This window comes from Microtus oregoni, unplaced genomic scaffold (assembly GCF_018167655.1).
Source record: "Microtus oregoni isolate MIOR12 unplaced genomic scaffold, Mior012 000029F_ref0000214, whole genome shotgun sequence".
Classification (NCBI taxonomy): domain Eukaryota; kingdom Metazoa; phylum Chordata; class Mammalia; order Rodentia; family Cricetidae; genus Microtus; species Microtus oregoni.
Window position 1 is genome coordinate 6,251,317 of NW_024543088.1, and position 27,137 is coordinate 6,278,453.

The 27,137-nt window shown below is 41.6% G+C and overlaps 1 protein-coding gene across 1 annotated transcript; it reads right to left on the bottom strand.

Annotated features, from left to right (window-relative positions):
- Positions 1-452: 452 nt before the first annotated feature.
- On the bottom strand, positions 453-26,836 carry LOC121464909 (cytochrome P450 3A25). The gene is made up of 13 exons (XM_041678014.1): positions 26,685-26,836; positions 24,970-25,063; positions 20,830-20,882; positions 17,912-18,011; positions 17,148-17,261; positions 16,816-16,904; positions 16,437-16,585; positions 14,668-14,795; positions 13,060-13,126; positions 9,261-9,421; positions 6,280-6,506; positions 2,987-3,149; positions 453-944 (listed from the first exon to the last, which is right to left on the bottom strand). The coding sequence occupies exons 1-13, from the start codon at positions 26,753-26,755 to the stop codon at positions 849-851; spliced, it is 1,512 nt and encodes a 503-aa protein (XP_041533948.1). The 5' UTR covers positions 26,756-26,836; the 3' UTR covers positions 453-848.
- Positions 26,837-27,137: the final 301 nt, after the last annotated feature.

Consider the following 27,137-nt stretch of genomic DNA (forward strand, 5'->3'; position numbering starts at 1 on the left):
GGCACCACCTATAGCAGGTAGGGCTTCACACCTTAGCCAACTCAATCAAACAACCGTCACCCACAGGCATGCCTGGAGGTTCTTATCCATCCTAGGTGATTCCAGTGTCTCTGAAGTTGATAATAGCAAAAACCACGCATTCCAAAGAAGACTGAGGAAACAGACTATCAGAGAAGTGAGAGGAGATGTAGATTATAAAATAGATCAAGCCTAAAAAAGAATATTAACATTTCACTTGAGTTATATTAAAAATCCTTCAAGGACTACCGAATTGGACTATGCGCAAATTTCTCAAGCAATGTGCCATTTCAAAATGGGTCAGTGTCACCAATCTTAAGAGTCAAGTGTGGATCCCCTATTGGCTCAAACAATAAGTGACCATGCTTATTGGAAAGGATTAGCATCTTGTTTTGTTGATTTAGTGTTTTCCCATTAATGTGTATAACACCATATATTTTTGAAAGAGATTTTTATTTATATTTTCAATAACATAAAATTTTACAAAAAACAATTTGATATACTTTTACTAACAGTCAACATGATAGTTCCTATTTTCATTAAAAATTATTGATAGAACTTTAGAGAAACAGTTACTACATTTAGAGTTCAGAATGGAAATAACCAGTTGCAATCAGTGTAGATGATCCCAAGAGAATCAGAAAATGAATCTCCATACCTATTAATCACTTAATTATTTATGTTGAATCACACAATAGATGATACTCTGTATAGACACTGAGCATGTTCAATGAATTATTGAACACTCAATCATTGTATGGTATATTAACTTTGCTAGTGTTCTGTGGCACAGCCCTCCTGAAGAATATAACATGGTTCCTGAGGGAAATTCATGCTCCAGTTATGGGTTTTTCTCTTGATACAACCTTCAGGATGATGGGTTTTTCTGGTTGGAGAATTGGTTGATTGCTCAACTTTGGCGGTATCTGTAGTAGTTCAACAATCACAGTGAGAAGCAATGGGTGACACACCAGCAATGATAGAAGCAAAGAGTACAGATACATTAAGGAACATGCTTTATATACCTAAAAACACTATGTATCAGTATCCTATATCCTGAGTCTCTTATACCTAAATATTCACTGAGACTGGATGGGAAAAGCACTTATCTATCTTCTTAATCAGGTAAGTATTAGCTGAGCACCTATTGTGTGTACAGAGCCAGGGAACAAGTTAAGTTGGTTTGTGTTATTTAGTGATTTAAATTTTAAGTCAAAAGGCCCAGTTAAAAGTTTAGATTATTCCATAAACATATGGAAATGAATTTTGAAAGCAGTATAAAGTTAATTTTGCTTTCATTGAAGTATAAGGTAATCCTGAGCACATATCACAATTTGGTCCCTATGAAGTGACTCAGTTATCAAAGTGCCTGGACACCAGGTTGGCACATTCTATTTGATGGTGGACAAGGACTCCAGAAAGCATCGATCCTTGTCCTCTTAGCTTCTAAGGGTAATTTGAAAGGTAACCTTGAGTAATTCAATGTTTTCATATAATCATTTGCCTCAGTTTCTTCAGTCTTGAGGGGATGAGGAAGCCTATAACATAGCTGTTTGGTCTTAGTTCAGGAAAGGAAAGAAAACTGTCATCAGAGAAGGGTGTCAAACTGTGGTTGACTGGAGCTTGTCTGCTGTCCCAGATCCTTGTTTGCTTTCATGACAAATGCTCTGTCCATCTATTCATCTAAATAACCCCCTGCACACATTTACAGGACAGCTACATTGCAACTGTAGGCCGCTTATATCCTCCTCAGCTCCCATGAAGAAAGGCAATGGAACAGGAAAGCACTGCATACTTCATGCATGTGTGTTAGAACATAATTATCAGGCAGTGATTTACATAGCATGTTCATAGTCTTAGTCACCATTGTCTTCCCATGAAGAGTCACCATGACCATGACAGCTTTGATAAAAGAAAGGATTTAATTGGGGACTTGCATACGATTTCAGAAGCTTGGTCCATTATCATCAGGGTGGGGAACATGGCAGCAAGCATGGCAGATATAGTACTGGAAAAGGAGCTGAGAACTACATCTTGATCCACAAGCAGAGAGACTAGCAGCGTTGGACCTAGTGTGGGCTTTGAAATCCTCAAAAGCCATCCTCAGTGACACACATATCCTGTGTCACATCAGTGACTTTCAACTTTGGTTGTGAAGGAGACTTACCTGTATGTTTAACAGCCACACTCTGGGTAAATCATTTCAACATATCTGATATGACCAGACATTGTGAATGTTTAAGGCTCTTTAGCAGCTCTAAAGCACAGCCAGTGATTGGGAGCCCCCGACACCTGGAAACTTCTCTTAAGTCCTAGTGATGCCCACCAGTCACACATCATGATCAGGTCTTTATTACATGCTGTATGTACAATATCTCTCCATCTCCAGTTAATTTGAACTCAATTTCAAGGAGATTTCATTCAGTCATCTTCCACTAATCTGCACTAACTCTAAATGAATTCCTTATTTGTGTTTTATTCAGATTCAGTTCAGTATGAAAGGATTCATATCAGACAATAAATACATTCTTTGTTACATACATTATTAAAATATCAGTGAGCAGTGTGGTGGTTTGCATGAGAATGGCCCGCACAGGTGTATGTTTGAATACTTGGCCCCCCAGTTGCTTGGGAAGGATTAGAAAGAGTGGCCTTGTTGTAGGAGGTGTGTCACTGGGGGTGGGCTTTGAGGTTCTAGGAGACTAGTGTCATTCATTTACAGTCTCCTCTCTCTCTCTCTCTCTCTCTGTGAACTCTCAGTTGTACCTTCTGCCATACCTTCACTCTGCCACCATAAACCTTAATCCTCTGGAACTATAAGCTAATTTAGGCACCTTTTAAGACACAAATTGTCTTAGTCATGGTGTTTTATCACAGCAACAGAAAAGTAACCAAGACAAGCAATTTATTTGTGTATGTAACACTGTAAGTCTTTTAAATATAAGTTATTCAGAGTTTTCTGCCTCACCTGAGTTTCTTCACAAGGCTGGAGGGTGAAGTTCTGCAGGACACTGATGACAGCCAGTTTCATGCTGATGAGGGCAAACCTCATGCCAAGGCAGTTTCTGGGTCCATTTCCAAATGGCATGTATACATAAGGATCAATGCTGCCCTTGTTCTCCTTGCTGAACCTGAAGACACAGTAGGGATGAAAACAAGGCTATGGAACATTGATCCAAAGAGCTCTGTTTGGAGTCCTCACACCCTCAACCAGAGTGGTTCAGCGAACATTTATGGACTTGCAACAGAACCCTTGCTGCAGGTGTCTGACAAAGGAATTGTGAGCTAAAGGCCCTTCCCTTTCACCCCAAACAGGTATTTTCTATGTTGTTAAGACAAGTGGAAATGAATGCTTTTTGAAAGAAAACACATCCTTAAACACAAAATATTCCTTTCCAGATGGTGAAGTGTTCTATTCTGAAAGACATATTGGGATTGGCCAAACTGATGGCAAAGTAGTCTCCTGCCTCACACTTAGGAATGGGGAGATAAACACTCTCTGTTAGTATTGGAAATGTTAATTTCCCCTCCCCCATTATTTCCCTTTCCTTTCATTACTTTCCTTTCTTTGTAGCTTCCCCCATTTGTATTTTCCTTGTCCACTTCTTCCTCAGAATTGTTTTTGCTTTCCCTACTTCCCTCCACAGAATGGCTAAAGCCAATTACCTTTCTGGTGCACAGGATGAGTTTCTACTGTAGCATCATGAATGACATCCAAGTCTACCTTCTCCACTAAGATAAAAATATCTACTAAACATGTAGCCCTGAATTTATTGAAATTTGACTTTTCATTATTTGATTATTTAAGTGAAAAGAAATTATTGTGAAAAAGTGACAAGAACAAGAATAATCGGTGTTTTAAAAACTGTTTTGTTAATTTGTAGGGGGAAAAGAGAGGTATTTACATATAAATGCTATGAAATAACAGGAGAGTGTGGACAAATTAGGTTGTTTGTGGACAGAGAGTTCACATAGGTAACCACAAGAAGTGTATTATAGTAATTGTATGGGACTTGGGAGGTAGCTTACGTAGTAAGGTGCTTGTCCAGTAAGTGTGAGAGTCTGGGTTTGTTTCCCAGAACCTACACAGAAAGCTGGGCATGGTGGGGTGTGCCTCTAATCCTAGCAGTGGCAAGATAGGAGGTGGAGATGATCAGATCCCTGGAATGTGCTATCCAACTGCACACACATTTCACACACACACACACACACACACACACACACACACAAGTACTATAATTCCAAAAGGATTCATAGATGTAAAGGGGTACAAAATCACATATATATGCTTTTCTTTAAGAGGAATTATGGTGGTTTGAATAATAATGGCCCGTATTAAAAAAAAAAAAACACCAATGATAGCCTTTGTTGGAGAGGTTGTGAAGAAAGGGGTACACTCATCCATTGCTGATGGGAATGCAAACTTGTGCAACCACTTTGGAAAGCAGTCTTTGGAAAGCAGTGTGGTGGTTTCTCAGGAAATTCGGGATCAACTTACCCCTGGACCCAGCAATACCACTCTTGGGAATATACCCAAGAGAGAGGCCTTATCATACAACAAAAGTATATGCTCTACGATGTTCATAGCAGCATTGTTTGTGATAGCCAGAACCTGGAAACAACCTAGATGCCCTTCAATGGAAGAATGGATGAAGAAAGTATGGAATATATACATATTAGAGTACTACTCAGCAGTAAAAAACAAGGGCTTCTTGAATTTTGCATGCAAATGGATGGAAATAGAAAACACTATCCTGAGTGAGGTAAGCCAGACCCAAAAAGAGGAACATGGGATGTACTCACTCATATTTGGTTTCTAGCCATAAACCAAGGACATTGAGCCTATAATTAGTGATCCTAGAGAAGCTAAATAAAAAGGTGAACCCAAAGAAAAACATATAGGCATCCTCCTGAATATTAACCTTCATCAGGCAATGAAAGGAGACAGAGACAGAGACCCACATTGGAGCACTGGACATAAATCTCAAGGTCCAAATCAGGAGCAGAAGGAGAGAGAGCACGAGCAAGGAACTCAGGACTGTGAGGGGTGCACCCACACACTGAGACAATGGGGATGTTCTACTGGGAACTCACCAAGGCCAGCTGGCCTGGGTCTGGAAAAGCCTGGGATTAAACCGGACTCTCTGAACATAGCGGACAATGAGGACTACTGAGAACTCAAGAACAATGGCACTGGGTTTTTGATCCTACTGCACACACTGGCTTTGTGGGAGCCTAGGCAGTTTGGATGCTCAACTTGCTAGACCTGGATGGAGGTGGGGGTTCCTTGGACTTCCCACAGGACAGGGAACCCTGATTGCTTTTTGGGCTGAGGGGGGGGGGGACTTAATTGGGGGAGGGGGAGGGAAATGGGAGGCGGTGGCGGGGAAGAGACAGAAATCTTTAATAAATAAATAAATTTAAAAAAAAGAGTTTGCGCATTCGAAGCAATCACTCTGCTGACTGAACCCATCATCATTAACCTGAGTACACATTAATTAAGGGACCAGGGGAGAAATGCACGATCCTCAGGAATGGGGTGTGGGTGTGAGAAGGCTAGTTCCTAATCTCCTCATGTTTATCTAAATATGCTCTTTCTAGTCTCCCGTGTCCTGGATCCCGGAAGGTAGGTGTTGTGGGACTCTCAGTGGCTGAAACAGGAAGCCTCACAGACAGTAAGGAAAGACAGTTCAGATGTCAGGGACAATATTCTGGGTTATATGTGGTTGACACACAACTGTGAGATCACCACTTGGAAGGTAGACACAGAAAGGTCAAAAGTTCAAGTTAATCTTCAGCTGTGTTTGTTTGGGGTCAGCCGGGTTTAAACATGACCTTGAAACAGTGAAAACTAACCCAATCTGCAGTGCATTGTCTGCAAACACAGCACAAGAGAATGTGGGAACCAACCCCTCCAGAAAGGGTATTCTTCACATCTGTGGACTGGAGTCAGAAAGATGTGGTTTGGAATTGCATATTCTGTATTTATAATCTTCTTCTATGGAGCCTTAGTGTATCTAAATGAAATGAATGGTCATGAAAATAAAACCACTGACTACATAGCAAAAAATAAAAAAATAAAAAAATAATGGCCCGTATACATTTGAATGCTTAGTCACTAAGGAATGGCACTATTTGAAAGGATTAGAAGGATTATTAGGTGTGGCCTTGTTGGAAGAATAGTGTCACTGGAAGTAGCTTTGAGATTTCAAAAGCTCATGCCAAGTCCAGGGTCTCTCTCTTCTTACAGAGTCTCTGTACCTTTCAGGGCAGAACTCCTCAGGCTCTGGCCAGTACTCAGGATCCCGATGAAGAAGATAGATTGGCATCATAACTACAGTCCCTTTGGGAATGAACACTCCATTGATTTCCACATCCTTCTTTGAGACCCTCTCTAGCCTGTTAGAAATAGGGTACAATCTGAGAGTTTCATTCACTACCATATCCAGGTACTCCATGTCCATCAGGGCATCATAGGTGACAGGTGCCTGGGAAGAGGAAACATGTTTGCAGATGAGGTTTGGAGTCATGTCATCTCAAATATATTAGAATCTCAAAGGACTAACCTCGATTAGTAAAGCTTATCCTTAATCATTCTACTCTGATGATGACCTTCATCCTGATTATGGCCCATTAGGATGTGAAGTATAATTTTTAGCACAGGAGCCATTTGGGGCACTCCTCCATCCAGATCCCCTCATTGTCATGCACTGATTTCTTTACCATGTGAGCATATATAACCAACATCTTATGACAGTTACACTCAGACATCTCCATTGATCATCAGTCTATACCAAAGAAATATGTCATGGCAAGGAACAAACTCCTCACTCCTGGTCCAATGAGGCTAAAATTGACAATGCCACATCTTGGTAGCCCCTTTGATTATGGGATTAGTTCAGTGAAAGGTACCATAAAGGATTCTGGGTAAGATGACATACTTAGAAGCTGCTTCTGTGTGAGTTGGTTATAGAGAAGATTTTGAAGGAGAAAAAAATATGTATCTTTTCTAGAGAAAGAAAGAGAAGAACTTCTGCAACATACGAAGGAAGTGGCAAGACAGTTGAAAAGTATGAGGGAAAAATTGTTTAACTTATGGGAAAGAAGCCAAGCTGAAGTTGGCTCCAGCTGCCCTGTGCCCTAACATAGGGAGGAAAGTAAGTCAGGGATACTCCAAAAGTTAAAGCAGGCATTCTGATGGAAAGAAACTGGGGCCCTATCTACAAGAGAATCTCCTAACCCTCACAAGCCTAAAATCCAGTTTGGATTTGGGTGAGATAACAATTGTTTCAATGACACATTGAGAGTCCCATGGTCATTCAGTATGACTCAGAGAACTTATTGTTGCAAAATAACCAGTCACTGGGGCCAGCCAATGGAGCACAACCACAGGACATTTATTCTTTAGGTGCTTCTAGGCTATATATAGGTGACAGTTAATACTATCTGGAACACACGCGCGCGCACACACACACACACACACACACACACACACACACACACCCTTAGTATATATCTAGAAGTCTCTAAACCAGCACAGTACAGAGATACTAGCGAACAGATGTTTATTGTTGCACTCTTCACAGTAGCTAAGAAAAGGAACCAAACATGATGTCCAGCTACAGGTGAATGAGGAAAGCAAATGTGGTACTTATGCAAAACAACGTTTTTCAACCACAGAGATGAATGACACCATAAAATTTGCTGGAAACAGGTACAAGTCGAGATCTTTAGGTTAAGCAAGACAAACCAGACTCAGAAAGAGTGCGGACAGAGGGAGGGAGGGATATGTGAAATGAAGGCAGCTCTGCATACTCTTTAAGGGAAGGAAGAAGCCTGATAGAGACATCAGGGAGAATGAGGGAGGGCAAAATGGAAGACGGATGGACATGAATCAATTTTAATGGCATGGATATAAAAATGCCAGAGTGAAACACATTGCTTTGTGTGCTAACTTTTTAAAAGGAATACATTTTAAAATGTTTAAAGCATCTTCCAGTGGGGACCAAAAGTCACACTCATTACCATCCTTGGTAACTGGATCAATGGATCAGTTGTTGCTTCAGGACTTGAGAGTGGGCCCTGGAGGAGATGCATTCTGCACTACTCTGCTCAAATAGGCACACAGGACCTGGGTAGCTTCACACTACCAAACCTTGCAGTTTGAGCAAAGAGATGAAGACAGTATGGGCATTATGGCTGTCATCTAGTGTGACATTCAAAAGACTATCCTGTAGATATTTAGAGTTTGGTTTAGGCTGCTAGTGATATGGATTAGGTGGTAAAGGAATTTGCTGACAAGTCTGATGGCCTGAACTGAAACTCCAGAGATCAAATAGTGAAAAGAGAGAGATGACTCTTGCAAGTTATTCTCTGACCTCCATACATGTGCTATGGTATGGACACTTATTCTCTCTCTCTCTCTCTCTCTCTCTCTCTCTCTCTCTCTCTCTCTCACACACACACACACACACACACACACACACACACACACGCTCACACACAGAATGTGAATAATCAAAATAATTCATTGATAATATTTTTACTTAGGAGCTAGAGACACAAACTCATCATTGGCTCCTTCACCTCTAACTGCACCACTGAGTGTATTCCCATACAGCTGATGCTAGAACATTAGCTATCTGTGAGGGTTTGACTTGGAGACTTCCAAGAGGGTGAGAGAACCTGTCCAGCACACTGGCTGTAATACAAGCAAGGGTCTATTAAAGTGACTCGAGTTAGCACTCAAGGCTTCAGAGAAGAAGTAGTCTGATACACTATCAAAACCACAGAAAAGGAAAGAATCCCCTAGTTGGCCCACACACCCACATATATAAATGCCATGCTATTGGACTGGACAACAGAGCCATTGAGAGTAGTGTCAGGCAAACCTGCACAGACCAGTGAAGGTCAGCCTACTAACAGACATAGCAGGGAGAGCACCCCAAGGACATCAGCAGAAATAATTGTTCAGACACTTTGCTTCTTCTCAAGTGTCACACAGGTTTTCCTTGTGTCTCTTAGTATTATTGTCATAATAGATAAAGATATATCAGAGCCAGTACTGTATTAAAGATTGCATATTTCTATGGGTTGCATTCATCTCCTTTGTCCCTCCCTTTGTTTCTCTTAGTCTCTTGTTGGGTTATAGAACTATTGCATGGCCCTCCATAAAAATTCTCATTGCATGTGCTTGTTAGTCCTTTACCTCTGCCCTCCCTCTCTGGGTACCATCCACTCACCTTATTAGGCAGAGCTCTGTCAATCTCATCCTGAAGTTTCTTCTGCACATCAGGGTGGGTGGCCAGCTCATACATGATGAAGGAAATGGATGTGCTTGTGGCATCATAGCCCGCAAAAATGAAAACAACAGTTTGTGCTACCATTTCTAGATCAGAAAGAGCTAAAAGGAAAAAAAAACATTGCAGATAAGGAAGATCAAAGCAGAACATCATAGTTGAGATGAGAAGAAATTCAAATGGCACTCCTCATTGTCTGGGGAAGAACAGAGAAAAGCAGAACAGGGTCATTGGTGCTGAGTTCCGCTCAGATGTCTTTCTGATATACCAGGGAAAGGTCAAATTATTTTTAAATATATTTTTATGGTTATGGGTGTTTTATCTGTACATATGCCTGTGTACCACACGCATCCCTGGTGTCTGTGGAGGCAAGGAGAGGGCACCAGATACCTTGCGACTGGAATTACAGGTGACTTTGAGCTGCTATGTAGGTGTTATGAACTGAATCTAGGTCTGCTGAAAGAACAGACAGTGCTCTTAACTGATGAGCTGTCTCTCCAGTCCCAAGGTCAAATTATTTTAATTCAGGTTGAGCTAAGATCTATATTATGAAATATTAGGCCAAGGGGGCTGGAGAGATGGTTCAGTCGTTAAGAGCATTACTTGCTCTTCCAAAGGTCCTGAGTTCAGTCCCCAGCAACCATATGGTGGCACACAACCATCTTTAATGAGGTCTGGTGCCCTCTTCTGGCCTGTAGACATACATGCAGACAGAATATTGTATAAATAATAGAAAGATAGATAGATAGATAGATAGATATTTTTTAAAAAAGGAAAAAAATAAATATTAGGTCAAATTCATATCATCACAACTGGGCAATTTCGAGAGAAATAATTCTCTCTAACGTATACTATTATCATAGTGTGGAATGAAAACAAAAGTATTGCGGTACTTGACAGTGACTGACAACTTGACAAGATCTAGAATCACCTAGAAGACAAGCTTCCAGGCATGGTTTTGTGATGTTATCTAGATTAACTTGCTTCCTGATAGGCCTGTATGGTTTATCTTTATTAGCTTAACTGACATGGAAAGACCTATCTTGTTTCTTGTTTCTAAGTGTTTATTTTCATTTTTATTTGTGTGAGTGTGTGTGGGTGCACAGGCCAAACAATGGTGTCAGATCCCTGGAGCTGGAGTTACAAGTGAGCTGTGTATCATGGGCCTTGGCAAACAAGCTCAGGTCCTCTGAAAGAGCAGCAAGTATCCATGACTGCTGAGTCACCTCATCACTCCTGGAAGATCTATCTTAATTGTGTCACCATCCCATAAGCTAGCCTCCTGGGCTTAATAAAAAGGAGAGAAGAAGCCGAGTACTGGAGTTCATGTTTCCTGACTGTGGATGCGGTGTGACCAGCTGGCTCAAGTTTCTGCTGCCATGACTATTCCACCATGATGGACCATACCTTCAAAGTGTGAGTCAGGAGAAAAAAAAAACCTTCCTTAAATTGATTCTGTCAATTATTTTGACAGAGGAATAATATAAGTAACTAATTCAAATACTGTAGCTACCAGTAAAATATGGAATCCCTTTACTACCCAAGAAAAATATGTAAATGATTTTCATTAAAATATAGCTGTCAAATGTTTGTTTGTTGTGTCAATGACTCATAGAGAGAAAATTCAGGAATTTTCCCTCCAAACACCTCTGAGGGAGCTGGAGAGATGGTTCAGTGGTTAAGAGTATTTGATGTTCTTGCAGAGGACCTGGATTTGATTCCCATTCTTCACATGGCAGTTCAACATTGCCTATAACTCCAGTTCTAGGCTATCCAATGTCTTCTTTTGACATTCACAGGTACCAGCACACAAGTGGTGAATGTATATAAATATACATGTAAACATTTATACTTATAAACTAGACATGAATCTTTAAAAAATGGGAATCCTTAAATGCTTTAGAAGAGACTCAAAGAAGAACATGTGGCTACAGGGAAACTCCTGCTATTCAAATGTGGTCCATGGATCAGCAGCATCTAGGAGCTTATTAGAGGCACACAATTGCAAACCTCTGTAGTGGAGGGGTGTGGGTAGTGTGGTGGACAGTACATGTACTCACTAGAGTTTATTGGAGATTTTTAGTTTTCTTCTCAATTCCTCTATGACCAGAAATTGCTCTACAAATATTATTCTCTTATAGGAATCAAAAATTAAATAAGGGTTGGTAAGATGGCTTAGTGATTAAAGGTATTTGCTGAGCAAGTCAGATGAACTGAATTTGATTCCCGTATCCATGTAAGGTGGACAGAAAACCCTGACTCTACAAGTTACCCTGTGACTGCCACATGCATAACATAGCAGGTGTACTTCCTCATACCCCCACACAAATGATTAATAATAATAATAAATTTAAATTAAAGGGGTCTGGAGAGATGGTTCAGTGAGTAAGAGTTCCTTTTGTGCCAATGGAAGATTCTGAGTTCAAATTACCAGAACTCACATAAATAGGTGACCATGTGTTCTTGCAACCCCATTGAGGAAGGGAAATGGAGCCAAGAGGGTCACTGGGGCTTTCTGGATACCAGAATAGATCCACATGCATCTAGAGCCCCTGCCCCCAAAGAATAAGAATAACATAGCAGAATGCCAACATTCTCCTCTGGTCTTTGTGAGCCCATGTGCATGTGTGTATGCACACACACAGAGACACAGACACACACAGAGAGAAAAAAGGACCCACCATGACATACAAAAGAGCCCGGGGTGAATATGCATAAGAGAGTTGAATGCAAAGAAACTAGTGGCTAAAGGAAAGTAACAGGGAATGCGTGAGATCACAGTGATAGAAACAACTGAACAAAATTGAGATAACTGATAGAATTTAAAAAGTAAAGAAGAGGACATTCCTTTACACGAGGTAATGGCTGGGAAGCATAGAGTAAAGGGTAGGAGAAAAGCCATTATTCTGTAGTTACAACAATAATAATAGTTTTCATCACAAAGTATTCACAGAGATAAGAAATCAGGGGATTAAAAGAATGAAGAAGAGCAGGGTATAGAGTTTCCCAGATGCTATTTCCACAGAGCAGAATAAATCGCAGATGAAGCTGTTGAACACAATCACACCACTCTCTCCCAGGTATTATCCTCATTGCTGGACAGTGCACTTTGATGGGGGCCTAGATGCAAATTCCCAGCAGAGATACAGAATTAGTAGAACAATGAGGGCTGATGAGACGCCAAGGACAATGGCACGGGGTTTTGAACCTACGTAATGTGCTGGCTTTGTGGGAGCCTAGCCAGTTTGGATGTTCACGTTCCTAGAAATGGACGGAGAGGGGAGGACCTAGCACTTACCACAGGGCAGGTAACCCTGACTGCTCTTTGGACTGGAGAGGGAGGGGGAGAGGAGTGGGGGGAGGGGGAGAAGGGTGGGAGGAGGGGGAGGGAAATGGGAGGCTGGGAGGAGGTGGAAACTTGTTTTTTTTTCTCCTTTTCTCAATAAAAAAATGGAAAAAAAAAGTGGGATTGAACGGAAATGAGAATCAGACTCTTCTCTGACAGATAACCCAGTACCAATGAGGACTTCCTGAAACAAAATGTATCTTTCTGGCAGCCCTACAAGCTCTGGTCCAGTGAACTTCTAGAAAGCTACCTTGGACCCCATAGGTATCATCAATGTGCACATCTTTCTGAAATTTGTTAGAATTTCTTCCATCCTGGACCACCTCATGTATACGTTCTGATACCCTCTTCTCTCTGGGCTTCTTGAGTCACACACCGTGAAGTATCCTGTGTTACCTTTCTGGGACTCTTCGCCTTTTGATTTCTGAGTGTTCATCATTAGCTGAAGAAAATCCACTCGTGTCTGGAAACAGAAAGAGAAAAGTCAATGATAAATATTTAGTTGAGAGGTCAGACTTGAAACAAGGGTTCAGAACATCACCTCTCTTCTGAGAATATGGCTACCTGAAGCCACAAGTATGGTTTGAGTTACCAATGAATAAAAGCATTTATGGGGTGAGGAAATTGCTCAGTGGTTAAGAGCACTAAGTGCTCTTGCAGAGGACCTGGGTTCAGTTTCTAGTATCCACAAGGTGAATCACAACCACTTGAAATTACAGTTCCAGGGGGTCTCATGCCCTCTTCTGGCCTCTGCAGAGACTGCACATGGCATACAGATGAGCAAAACACCCATACAATTAAAAAATAAAGGAAAACTAAAGACTCTATCAGTGAGCCTTGGAGAACAATACATTTCCTGTGAGAAATGCAGCTTTTGGTCTTTTTTCTCCTGATATGTTTCTCTGGCTTTTGAGCAGATTCCTGGCAAAAGAGCTGTTAGATCCTTCTATCATCATGCTTGCTCAGGAAAGTCCCTGAACACCAACTCTCTCTGTTTTCTTACCACAGTACTCAGCCAGCAGCACTTTTTTTATTAATTCTATTTCTACTCTCACTGCCAAGTTTTGGGTGAGCATCTCCTGACTCTCACACACTCTAGGCAGTACACAATGCCAAGTGTCATAACAGGTGTTCATCTCCATAATCTCCAGACAACCTTTTTGTGGCCTCCAGGCTACATAGAGCAGAGCCATGTAAGCAGCCTGGAAACTGATTGTCCAGAGGAAGTATTTACCTACTGGGTAAGTGGCTTCTGGTCTCACTGCCAAGAGAATACCTATACACAAAGCAGGAGGCATTCAAATTTAACATAGGCCAATCTCCACCAGGTATGACCATACTTCTTTTGAAGATTATATCAAAATAAGAGGTCTAAAATTTAAAACATCCTTTTGATGATATAAATTTTAGGGGGAGAATAACAGTAGTAGATATATTTTCTAAGTATGAATTCTATTTTTGACTTCTTTCAATAAAGTGTGGTGGCAATATTTTTACTTAATTAGTGATTATCTTAGAGCATAGTATATTCACTCTTTTGACAAATGTGAAACTGTTTCTCTCAATCATACTCATATAGAATCTTCCATCTTTTTCTTCTCCCTAAAATGTAAACATTGCCTTACCCTAAGCATAGTTTTCTTTATTTTTAAGAGAACCCAGAGTAAAGTACATAAATCACATACTCACAGCCTGATACATGACCAAACCCTGAGCATCATGACCAAACCCTGAACATTGTGACCAAACCCTGAACATTGTGGCCAAACCTTGAACATTGTGACCAAAACCTTAAGCATCATGACCAAACACTTAGCATTGTGACCAAACCCTGAACATTGTGACCAAAACCCCAAGCATCATGACCAAACCCTGAGCATCATGACCAAACCCTGAGCATCATGACCAAATCCTGAGCATCATGACCAAATCCTGAGCATCATGACCAAATCCTGAGCATCATGACCAAATCCTGAGCACCATGAAAGCAGCATCAAAATTTACCTCCTGGTTTGAATCAAGGCGATTTTTCTTCATGCTTGTTACAAATTTTTTGAAAAAGTTCACTGATTGTCTTGGAAAAATGGAGAGACTTAGTAACTCATATATCGGAGTAAGGAATGGAAACAGAACTACAGAGAAAAAAATAAACGCAGAGAATAAGTGACTAAGGATTGTCCAACATCAACTGATATGTCTACAAAGCAATCTCTTTATTTAAGGCTCAGGGTAAATCATGTATGAGAGGGTAGAAAGGGTATAAAACCAAGAATATAAGAAAGTCTGCTATGAGATTGCATCTTCTAGACACAGCCTAGAAACTGGACCCATGAAATCTCAATAATAGTGTTATTTAGATAATATCTGTGCAATGATAACACTGGTTGACATGCCAATGTAGACGGAGAAATCCCACTGGTTCTTACTTCTAGATGAAGAGCCACGGGGAACTAATGACTATTGAGAGAAAGAATGATTTTTCCCCAAGGATGAGTCCCAGATAGGTAATCCAATTCCAAGTAGTTAACCATAAGCACGTATATAAGAGCAACACTAAATGGATTCTGTAGGATATATACATGTGCATATATCTATATATAACCATTATAGTTATAAGGGAAGAGTCATGGATTCAAGGAGTTGGGGACATGAGTGGAGTTAGAGGTACTAGAAATAAAGAAAATATATACTCACGTATAAAATTTAAAAAAATAAGAACTGTAAATAATACCCCATAAAGTTGGACTCCTAAATGTACCCTAAGAAGGCAATAATAAAAAATCCTGAAGAAAAAAGTGAAGTTTCAGATGGGATGGTGCTGTAAGAACTCCTTCGGCCACTAGCCTTTAAGACACCAGCCCACTTAGGTGTGGCCTTTTATACTATAAATGCCTGTGTAAGGCAAGCGTTCACTCTCTCTCCTGACTTCTGGATTCAGTTCCTGTTCCCTGTTTGTGCAGAGGACTATGATCTGTGAGTCTACCCCTAAATAAATAACCCTTTAGTATACGCGGTTCTGAGCCAATATGGGATTAATTTGTAAATTCCATTTTCATCTGGCACCCAATGTGGGTAAAATTTGGAGAAAATGGAACCCTTCTGAACTACTGGCAGCAAAACAAACAAAAAGTCCTGAAAAAATTTAGTTCCCCAACAAGTCAGATAAAAAAAATTCCTCTATAATTCATTAATCCCACACCAATTTCCTACTCAAAAACCATGAAAAAATGCCATCAGATGGTTCAGAATATGATGGAACATAGGAGTGGCAACAAATGGGTCTGCTGAATATAGGATGTTAAGTGACAGAAACTAGTTGCCAAATTCCATATACTGTAAAAAATATTTGTATTATGTTTTAATGTTATGCTCAGAATAGGCAGTTTTACAGGAACAGACAGTTAATGGAACATTTCTTATGGTGCAGAGAAATGGAAGATGAGAATGAAAAGGTGTAATTTTGCTTGGACAACACACTTCCTGGTTGACAAGGGTGATGGGTTTCTGTCCCTTTGGTGAACAAAAATTGAATTATACACTTTAAATAGTTGAACTTTTTACATGTGAACTATATCTCAATTATGGTGTTATTTTGATTGGTGTGTGGGAGAGAGGAATAAAAAGAAAGAAGAAGCTGGGTGGTGGTGGTATACACCTTTAATCCCAGCATTTGGGGAGACAGAGGCAGACAAATTATCTGTGAGTTCAAGGCCAGCCTGGTCTACAGAAGGAGATCCAGGACCAAAAAAAAAGAAAAGAAATAGTGTACATACATATGGAGAGAAGAAATGGATCAAAAACTGAAAACTTTAAGAGCTTCTTGGCTTTCTGTACAAATGGATCTTGTGGGTTGTTGAGGGAATCAACGTTCACTCCAAATGATGTGCCGGTGATCACATCCATGCTATAAGCTCCAAGGATGCTGAGTAGGGAGAGACATGGAAATCAACATCTGCATCTGAGGCAGCTCTTACTTCTGAGCTACCCAGGCAGGGAGCCACACAGTCAGAACCTCCTGCTGCATCGGCAGTGAAGTCAAGGTTTCTATAACATACATGGGACATTTGCCTGTGGTTGGTTTGCAGATGTCATTTTCCTATAGTTGAGGGGATGCTAAGTGCTTGCACTGCTATCAACCACATCATCACTTACTCTTTCATGGTGACGGGCTTCCCTTTCTCTTCTTCTCGTTTCAAGTTTTTCACCAACGTATCTCCATACTGTCCAATGATGGGAAACATCTAAGCATAAAACACAACATTTGTAGATAAATGTCGAAACTCAGGTACTAGAAAGACAACTTGTTCCCAGTAACAAAGCAATGAGTCAGATGTTACAGTGGATTTTATAATGGATCCTCTGGGTATGAAAATGAAAGACCATCTTATAGGAACTGTAATGCAGAGGACTGACCCTTGGAAAAGGACTATGGGCTAGTTTTCTACCTGTCCCTAGATTTCAGTAAATTCCCTCTCCATCATCACCTGCTTGAGTTTTCCACTGGTGAATGTTGGAGACAGCAGTATTCGAAGTCTCTTCCATTCTTCATCCTCGGAAATACTGATGGCCTTTTTCATAAATCCCACTGGCCCAAAAGACTAGAGTTCAAACAGAAAGAATATCTATGCACATCTAGAAAATATTAACTAACATGACTACAAACTTGACTATTATTTATGATTATCCATCAACAACCTATATTTCCTAATTATACATTACATTTTAATAATGAACTACACAATCACAATACCTTAATCAATATCAGAAATACATATACATATAACAAACTTGACCGTAAATCTCTATCAATAAAGCAAAATCTATACTAATGCAAATTATTCATACCTATATCACCCCATAGGCTCATAGCTTTGAATGCTTGGTCATCAAGGAATGGTGCTGCTTTACAGGGATTAGGAGGTATGGCTTTGTTGGAAGAGGTGTGTCACAAGGGGTGAGATCTGTGGTTTCAGAAGCCCACGCTAGGCCCAGTGTTTCTTTCTTCTTACTGTCTGTCAGTCTGGATGTAGAACTTTCAGCTACCTCTCCAGCACCGTGTCTGCTTGCATCCTGCTGTACTTCCCACCATGATGACAATGGACTAAACCTCTGAAACTGTAAGCCAGCCCCAATTAAATGTTTTATTTACTAAGAGTTGCCGTGGTCATGATGTCTATTCACAGCAATAACACATTATTAAAACTAAGACAATAGTAAAGATTTATATTTTTTCAAAAAGGACACCTGCCCGACGGTTTGTGAAGATGGAGTAGCATTCTTTCACCAGCACTGTTTTGATGATTTCTGGATCCATGACAGCCAGCACAGGCTGTTGACCATCGTATAACCTGAGGTGGGAAAACAGGTGGATTGAACCTCAGAAGTCAGATTCTGCACCTGGATTTACACCTGGGATGCCAGACTCCACCCCCGAGGCTGCACAGGCCACACCCCAAGCTCTATAAAGCATAGTAACCTGAACTCCTACTTCAAATTCTGACTATAGAAGCCACTGGAGTCTTGTGAAATGAAGGGTAGTGTGGCTAAAGCAGGGAAGAGACACTTAGGATGAAAACAGCTCTTCAAAGACGTCCTTATTAAGAATAAACACTGGTACATCAGTTTAGGCTAGGCAAACATACATGGTTATTGCCAATACCATTCTTTCATGTTTAAATAGTTCATTATCTCTGTTGGGCATGCGGCTCAGTGGTAGAACCCTTGTCTGTCAAGTGTGTGGCACTGGGTTTGACACCCCAAGAGATATAAACAATTCAGAAAAATGAATAAATGATTCTGAAGTCAAAGCAGAATGTATCAGAGGAAACTAATCACCGTTCCTAATAATGTTGCAGGAACAGCTGTTTGGGGTCACCAGAGAGCAGCACAGCCTTGCTTAGCATTGAATCACATGGTCTCTAAGGATTGCTTCACCTCAGAAGATCCTGTGGCCAGATCTATGGTTTCTGGGGATGGATGAGAGGAGATGAAGAGGCAGAGCCTCCTCCCACTAACTTATGTCTCACAGCACTTCCTCCAAACCTCTAACAGGGAAGGGCTTTGTCACAAGCTCAGCCACTCAGCAAAACTGCTGAAGGCTTAACTTTGAAGGAGTAAAGAGTGGCTTAAACATTCCCTTCACTTCTTCTTCAATGTCAGTAGAATTAAATGGACAGGAAGTATCCATATATTCTAGCAAAAGTTCTTATCTTGAAATTAATAATGGACCAAAATCAAAATAGTGATACAGACGCCCCACATAAGGTTGAGCAATCTGGAGTCTCTTGTCTGCATATTGACCAGTGTGGGCCTCTATGTCAGTCATGACCTCCTGAAGCAAGGAGCTCTGCTGATGAGCACTGAGAGGCGAAATAATCTCTGGGCCTGCAGACAAGTCATCTGGAGTACATTCAGTGCTATGTCTAGTTTGCATAATGATAGTAGCAGAGCCTTCTTCTAAGGCTCAAGGATGATAGCAGAAGAGGTGTAAAAAGATTCTAAGAGCTTGAGGCAGAAGACAATAAGGAAACTGTCTTCTGTACTCATATGGAATGGTTGTGACAACACGCACAAGTACTTCTTAAACTCAGGCCTGAAGAAAAGTCCCAGCATAGAGAAGGGAGGTGGGCCAGAAGTCCCATCCCTAGCTGACAAGCCATTGGCGATGGCTGGAAGACCATTCTCATTTCCTCCCCTCCAATCCCTACCATCACTACTCCCCTCCAATTTCATGTGCTCTTTCTTTTTTCTAAGCTACTCTGTCTACTTAATGCTGCCAATGTATTGATGTGCATAGGGTCATCTATTGGAGCATGGGGTAGCCATTCAGGAGCCCCATCCTTGTTCTCTTATCAGCCATGCTTTGCCAACTTCTCAGCTAGGGATGGGACTTCGTGACCATCTCCCCCCACCATGCTGGGATTTTGTCTAACTTGATCTTGTGTGGATAGACCAGTCACAGGCCCAAAATGGACAATAACAAACCAACTTCCAAAAGTCTTTTTACACCTATAGATTAGTGCCGATCTCAACCCTCATTAGAGAAGCTTCTTTTAGCACAGTGGCTCTCAACTTGTGGGTTGTGACCATCAGAAAATACATATTTTCAATGATCTTAGGAACTGAAATACCACTCAGTAGCAAAATGAAAGTTATAAAGTAGCAATAAAAATAAACTTACGTTCCTAAGACAATCAGAAATATTTATTCTCTGATGGCCATGACTCAACAGTTGAGAACTGCTGCTTTAGCAGCAGATGGTGACTAGCATCTAGTCAACATGACTAAAATAAGACTGTGGTGTGCTTGCTCCTAAATGGGGCATCTTGTCACACCCTCTCTTAGTCAGGGCTATTATTGCTGTGATGAAACACTATGACCCAAACAAGTTAGGGAGGAAGGGGTCTATTTGGTTTACAGTTTCATGCTACAGCTCATCACTGAAGGAAGTCAGGACGGGAACTCATACAGGGCAGGGTTTTGGAGGTAGGAGCTGTTGCAGAAGCCATGGAGGGGTGCTGCTTATTGGCTTTCTCTTCATGCCTTGTTCAGCCTGCCTTCTTATAGAACCCAGGACCACCAAGCCAGAGGAGGCACCACCTATAATGGACTGGGTCCTCACATATCAATAACTAATTAAGAAAATGCCCTACAACTAAATGTTGTGGAGGCATTTTCTTAACTAAGGTTCTCTTCTTTCAGATGACTTTACTTGTATCAAGATACTACAAAACTAGCCAGCCCATCTTCCTTCTCCAAGGCTCAGGCATCATCTTGGAAGATGGGGTTGGAAGAACTGTAAGAGCTGGAGGCTGCGAATGACCCTGGTGAAACTGTTTTCTGGACCCAACAGTACAATTCCGCATTTGAACTGACATTGGCATGACTGTATGCATAGGACTTTCTATTTTTAAAAATAGACTTGATGTATGAGAAGGAAGAGGCAATGAGCTGTTCCCTAGGGTCATCAAATCCCAGAGGGTGCCATGACAGACAACACTCACAACTGAATTCACACTGGTCAACTTGATGCCTGTGATATGTATCATCTTTATCAGAACAAACCTTCAAAGGCCTTACCCCAAGAACTGTGTCCTGACACTGTCCTCCTAAGGGAGTTGTGTTATCCTAACAAGTATTCCAAATAGCCAATTTCAGAAGACTCACCCCCATGTTTTCCCATACTTCTTATAGCAATATTCGTCAAATTTCCATGTACCCTGGTAAGAGAAGTAAAATGAAATTTGTTATTGTTCTGTTACCTACTAACCCTTCCTAACTAGGGCACAAATGACTCAAGTCTCACAAAATTGGGCTGCCTGTCCCATTGGCAATCAGATGCAAGTTATCATTAGAGATATCTGAAGGGATGGGGAGACTAGAGGAGTTGTCTGGAATAACGAATTTAAGCTGTTCTTGCAATTTCTCGGGGGTTTAGAACACTATAGTAATAAAGAAAGGACAGGGAGCCTATAGTTCATGATCCTACAGAAACTAAGTTATAAAAGAAAAACATATATGGAACCACTTGGGGGTTGGAGACAGACAGGGTCACCTGACAGGATGAGGAGCATGGGAGTGGGGGGGTAGAGGAATGGAGGGTTGAGGAGAGCTTGGGGGAATGGGACAGTCAAGATGGAGGGGGGGCAGATATGAGAGAAGGGAGAGACATCTCTTGATTGGGGGAGCCATTGTGGGATTGGTGGGAAGCCTGGCTCTGGAGAGGTTCCTAGGAGTCCACAGGTATGGCCCTAGCTAAGACCCTAGGCAATAGTGGAGAAGATGCCTGGACTGACATTGCCCTGTATTCAGATTGATGATTATCTTAAATATCACCAAAGAAATTTCATCCAGCAACAGATGGAAACAGAAGCAGAGTCCCACATCGGAGTACTGGACTAAGCTCCCAAGGTCCAGCTGAAGAGTGGGAGGAATGGGAATATGAGCAAAGAGGTCAAGACCGTGATGGGGTCATTCACTAAAGCAGTTTGCCTGAGCTAATGGGAGCTCACAAACTCCAGCCAGACAGGGAAAGAACAAGCATAGGACCAAGCCAGTCCCTCTGAATGTGGTTGACAGTTGTATGGCTGGGACAGACTGAGCAGCACTGGCAGTGGCACCAGGATTTGTCTCTGTTGCATGTATTGGCATTTTTTGGGATCCTATTCTCTTTGGATGTATACCTTGCTCATGCTGGATGTAGTGGGGAGGGCCTTGGATCGTCCACAAGGCAGGGTGCCTTGTCCTCTCTTAGGATTGGAGGGGGTGGGGTAGGAGGGTGTGTGGAGGGAATGGGAGGAGGGGAGGGAGTGGGAATTTGGATTGGTATTTTTTTTTTAAAAAATCTAATAAAAAATAAAAGAAAAAACAATGCAATACACAAAAACAAAACTAAACAAAGAGAGAACACTGGTTACTCTTTCAGAAGACCTAAGTTTAATTCCCAGCCATCTGTAATTCCAGCTCTAGGGATCTGAGACCCTCTTCTGGCCTCCTCAGATAGTGCACAGATGGTATACAGACGGACCTCAGGCAAACACTCATACATTTTTAAAAATAAAGCAAGAGAGTAACACATGCCTGCAAATCCTAGCACTCCAGAGGTGAAGGCAGGAGTATCACAAATTTGATAGTTGCCATGGGCTGTGCAGTGATATTTGGTACCTACAGTTATAAAATAAATAAATAAGCAGATAGATAAATAAATACAGAAATGGGAAGACACCTCTAGGAAGAGGTGAAGAAGAAACAATACAGAAGGTGTCAATGTGAGAGAATGAGCGAAGACTATGAAAATCACAGCCAAATGGAGATGCCCTTCCTACAGGAGGGCAGAGTAAAGGACACTCACCGGGTCTTAATTTTCAGTACTAAAGACGAGAAATGAAGGCTTCCTATCACTGAGGTACAGCTGTGATGTAGTGCAATGGGCACAGCACATGCCTCGCTCTCACAAAGACCTGGTTTGCATCTTTGGAGGCTTCTTGTGGCTACTCCTGTACTTAATCCCAGCACTTGGGAGGTGGAGACAGGAGGATCAGAAATTCAAGTCATCCTTCCCTACATAGTGAGTTTCAGGCCAAACCTTGGTCACGTGAGACCTCATAAGGAAATAAAAGAAGTTTCACTATAGCAAGTGTGTTCTAGCTCTTGGGGGAACGTCTATTAGAGAGTTCACCTGAGAAGGCTGGAGTTATAGATGTGTGCCTGAAGGCCTGGCTTTACCTCTCACTTTTTCACTCAGAAGTATTTCCTTCCCACAGGATATACACATGCAATCTTATGTGAAGAATGAAGCCATGGGAAGCCATGAAGTGATGGAGGCCTCATTTAGAATTCAGGCCTGCAATAAGTTTCTAGCTATAAAATGTAGAATCTGACAGACAACTAAAGTCTTTGGGGGCATAGAATCTTAGCAGAGAGCAGCCCACATGCACTTGGAAGTTGATCTCATTACTTTCTGGCCAGGCTTCAGCCTCGGGCCGGGGTTAGACCAGGCTATTCACAAGAATCAGTCATTCATTGTAGATGGTACCAAATTTTTGGTAATTGTTGCTAAATCATCTTTCATATGGTGATTCCATGAAGTGAGTTCACCTTTGCATAGAAAAGCAAAATTTGCTGTGGTATCTGAGGGTGGGAAAAAAGCACCATTTCGTCTCAGTTGCAACCACATCCTGCTCACACTGGCCCTCAGCGTGCTGCCTTGAAGAAAAAGCAGCAATACAGAACACTATTATTCTGTCAAATCCCCAAAGATGCCCTGAGTACTAAAGCCTGCATGGAGCCATTGAAGTAACTGCAGGGGACTTAGCAGTCCCCGGGAGGTTTCTGGTAAGGGGGAGTCCCCTGTAGTCAATATACAGACAACCTGATGCCCGGATGCTGCATAGCTGGCCAGCAGGAAGAAAACAAATGCTGCTCCAGAGTCGGGTGTGAAGTCTAGTCTAGTGCACACAGGCTGGCGCAGCGCTACCGTGACCAGGCATGGTTTCCCATAAGTGCTGGCTTAGGAACGTGTGCCTTCCTGGAGACTCCACTGGAAAAAACCCCAGAGTTCTGCTGCTCCTTACAACCTGTGTGTGAAGTCCTGAACACCAGGCTCTAACTGTGGTCACAATTTTCTAACCAAAGCAAGTTGGAAGTTTTAAGCAATGTCAGCAAACCCTAAAAAAAAAAAAAAAGCCTGAGCACTCTCCTGGTTGGACACACAGTTTCCAGTGGTCTGACACCCCAGAACTTCCTCCCAAGGACTGGCATATGTATCTATGGAAGTGATCCATAAATGGATGCATAAGAAGTTGTAGTTGGGCTGAGTGTGTTGGTACATGCTTTTAATCCCAGCACTTGGGAGGCAGAGGCAGGAGGATCTTTAAGAGTTCAAAGTCAGTCTGATCGACATACAGTTCTAAACCAAGTTGGCTACATAGTAAGACCCTGTCTCCAAAAAGGTCCCAGAAATAGCTCTGCAGTTGGAGTAACTGGCTGCTCTAGCAGAGGAACCAAGTTTAGTTCCCAACACCCACATGGTGGTTTACAACCATCTGTAACTCCAGTTCTAGGAGACCTGATACCTTCTTTGGACCTCTGCAGGCACCAGGCTCACATGTGGTGCACAGAAGTAAGTGCACACAAATACTCATAATCCAAAAAGAAAATAGATAAATCTAATTTTAGAAGGAATTGCAACTCTAAGAAATGATAAAGAAGCCAGATAATAGCTGCAGTGGTGCATACCACCTTTAATTCCAGCACTTGAGTGTAGTGGGGAACTGTGGGCCGCTTCCCACAGCTCAGCTCCCGGCCAACGGCTAGCTTTACTCAAAATAATTACACAGAAACTGTATTCTTTTAAACACTGCTTGGCCCATTAGCTCTGGCCTCTTTCTGGCTAATTCTCACATCTTGATTAACCCATTTCTAATAATCTGTGTAACACCACAAGGTGGTGGCTTACCAGGAAAGATTCTTAACCTGCATCCATCTCAGAGAGAAGAACTATGGTGACTGACCTCACTGCCTTCTTCCCAGCATCCTGTTCTGTTTACTCCGCCTACCTAATTTTCTGTTCTATTAAAGGGTCAAGGCAGTCTCTTTATTTAACCAATGAAATCAACACAAAACAGAAGACTCTCGCATATCACTTGAGGGGCTGTGGCAGGCGGATCTCTGTGAGTTTGAAACCAGCCTGGTCTATAGAGCATGTTCCAGGACAGCCAGACAATCAGGGCTGCTGGACAGAGAAACCCTTTCATGAAATACCAAAAGCGGAAAAGAAATGAATGGAAAAACTTAAACACTACTCACTTCACGATAGGAAAGAATGTTGCCAAATAAAGGCAGAGGTTTTGGTCCAGGAATTCCAAGTTTCTTAAAAATCCCATGAGAATAGGTCCCATATCTGTGAAGTAATAGAGAAATCCAAGTTGTCGGGATTGCCATTGTGACTTTACACAGGTGGACATGTGTCAGTCATTGACTTAATAGCTGCAAGAATCAAACCCCTGAAATATCATCTAGGCAACAAATAACAGTAAAAACATAAGCAACTACAATCCCAAAAGCTGAATGACCAAAAGCTAGGCAGGATTTTTAGGGCAGAGAGGACACTGGAAAGAAGGGTAGAGATGAGGAGAGATGGCAACCAGACAGAAAGCAAGCAGCAGGGGGAGTGTAGAGTAAAGGTAATAGAGCCTTGCGGGGAAAAAAATGTAGATTGATAAAAATGGGTTAATTTAAATTGTAAGAGCTAGCTATCAATTGAACTTTCCGAATTAATAATAAGTCTCTGTGTTGTTATTTGGGAGCTGGCAGGTGGGACAGAAAAATCTGCCTACAGAGCACCTCATCAAGGCCTGATTAGCAACTGGGATTCTTCCCCAAAGATTGTGCTGGATGTCTTTTGCTATTAACAAATAAACAATAAATCAGAGAAAACAGCAACAAAACTTTTAGTGTTAAGTGGTTTCCATATTGCAGGGTAGAAACACGGGTTGTAGGAAGGAATTGTGTTCCAGATAAAGACCAGAGAAGAGAAGAACAGATGTTGACCTTTCTACAAGAGCGTGGGTATTGTGCAAATTAGGTTTTCTGTTTGTTTACTTGTTTGTTTGTTTCTTTTATATTAACTTGACTCAAGCTAGAGTCATCTGGGAAGAGGCAATCTTAAATGAGAGATTGTCTTTGTCAGATTGAACTGTGGGCAAGTCACGGGGCATTTGCTTGATTAATGATTGATGTAGAAGGACTTGAGTTCACTATGGTGTCATTGGTTCCTGGGTTGTAAAAAAGCTGGCTGAGTGAACCATGGGGAACACACCCATAAGCAGTGTTCCTCCATGGCTTATTCTTCAGTTCCTGCCTTCAGGTTCCTTCCTTGGCTTCTCTTCTTGATGAATTGTAAGCTCTTATGTGAAACAAAGCCTTTCCTTTTCAATTTGCTTTTGTTCGTGGATGGTATTTATCACAATAGTAGAAAGAAAATTAGAACAGAGGCATTGTGTGACTTTGTGTAAATCAGGTTGGAAGGTGTGACAGATGAGAAAAAGAAACACCCACATCCACAGGGCACCTGTCACATACACATCACTTAAGCTGACAAAAGAGAGAAGGAAAAGAAAATGAGAAAAAAACACCTAAACAAACAGGCTGTTGGAGTCTCAAATCCTTGGAAAGGCCATGACTGCTAATGTATAAGAAGCAACATAGGGAGAAAGGGCTTATTTTCCTGACAGTTCTGCATTGCAGTCTATTGTATCTGGGAAGTTAAGACAGAAACCCGAGTATCAAGTACAGCTAAGAGCACAGAGAGAATAGACAAAACCCTCCGAGCAATAAGATTAGATAGAGTTCTGAGTGGGATCTCCTCGGATGGGCCAACGATGATAGGAACTACCTAAGTGCTGATTTGCCACTTCCCCTCCATGATCTCTTTGGCTGTTTCAACAGGAAAAGGAAGTGGTGCCCTGAATATTACACGAAATCCAGTTACAGGTAGGCGAGGAACCTGGGCAGCTACTCACATGTAGATAAGCACCAAGCTGGTAGCCAGCAGCACCAAGGTTTCTGTGGAAAGGTTGGGGATGAGCTCCATCTCAGCTCTCCTTCAGTAGTTCTGGCTCCAAGATTTCCTCCCAACTGAGAGTCTTGGTGTGCCCAGCTGAGATCCAGTGAGATACAGTGTTTAATGCTCAGTGAGGCTAGTCTGCAGTGTTTAATGCTCTGGGAAAGGAGGAGGTGTCAGGGCTGCAGCCAGTAGATGGGCCACTGGCACACTGTCTGAACTTGGAGGTGTGGTCTGTCCACATGGCACTGTGAAAGTGTCAAAGTTCATGAATTTCCTTGCTCTGACCTTTGAGTTTGCATTCTGTGTTTGTTTTTTCAAAAGCCCAAATCTATTGGTACTACTTTCTTCTAATTTGCAGTTGTGTCCATGGCTGTTCTAATTCCAAAACACATTAAGTCCACACAGTTAA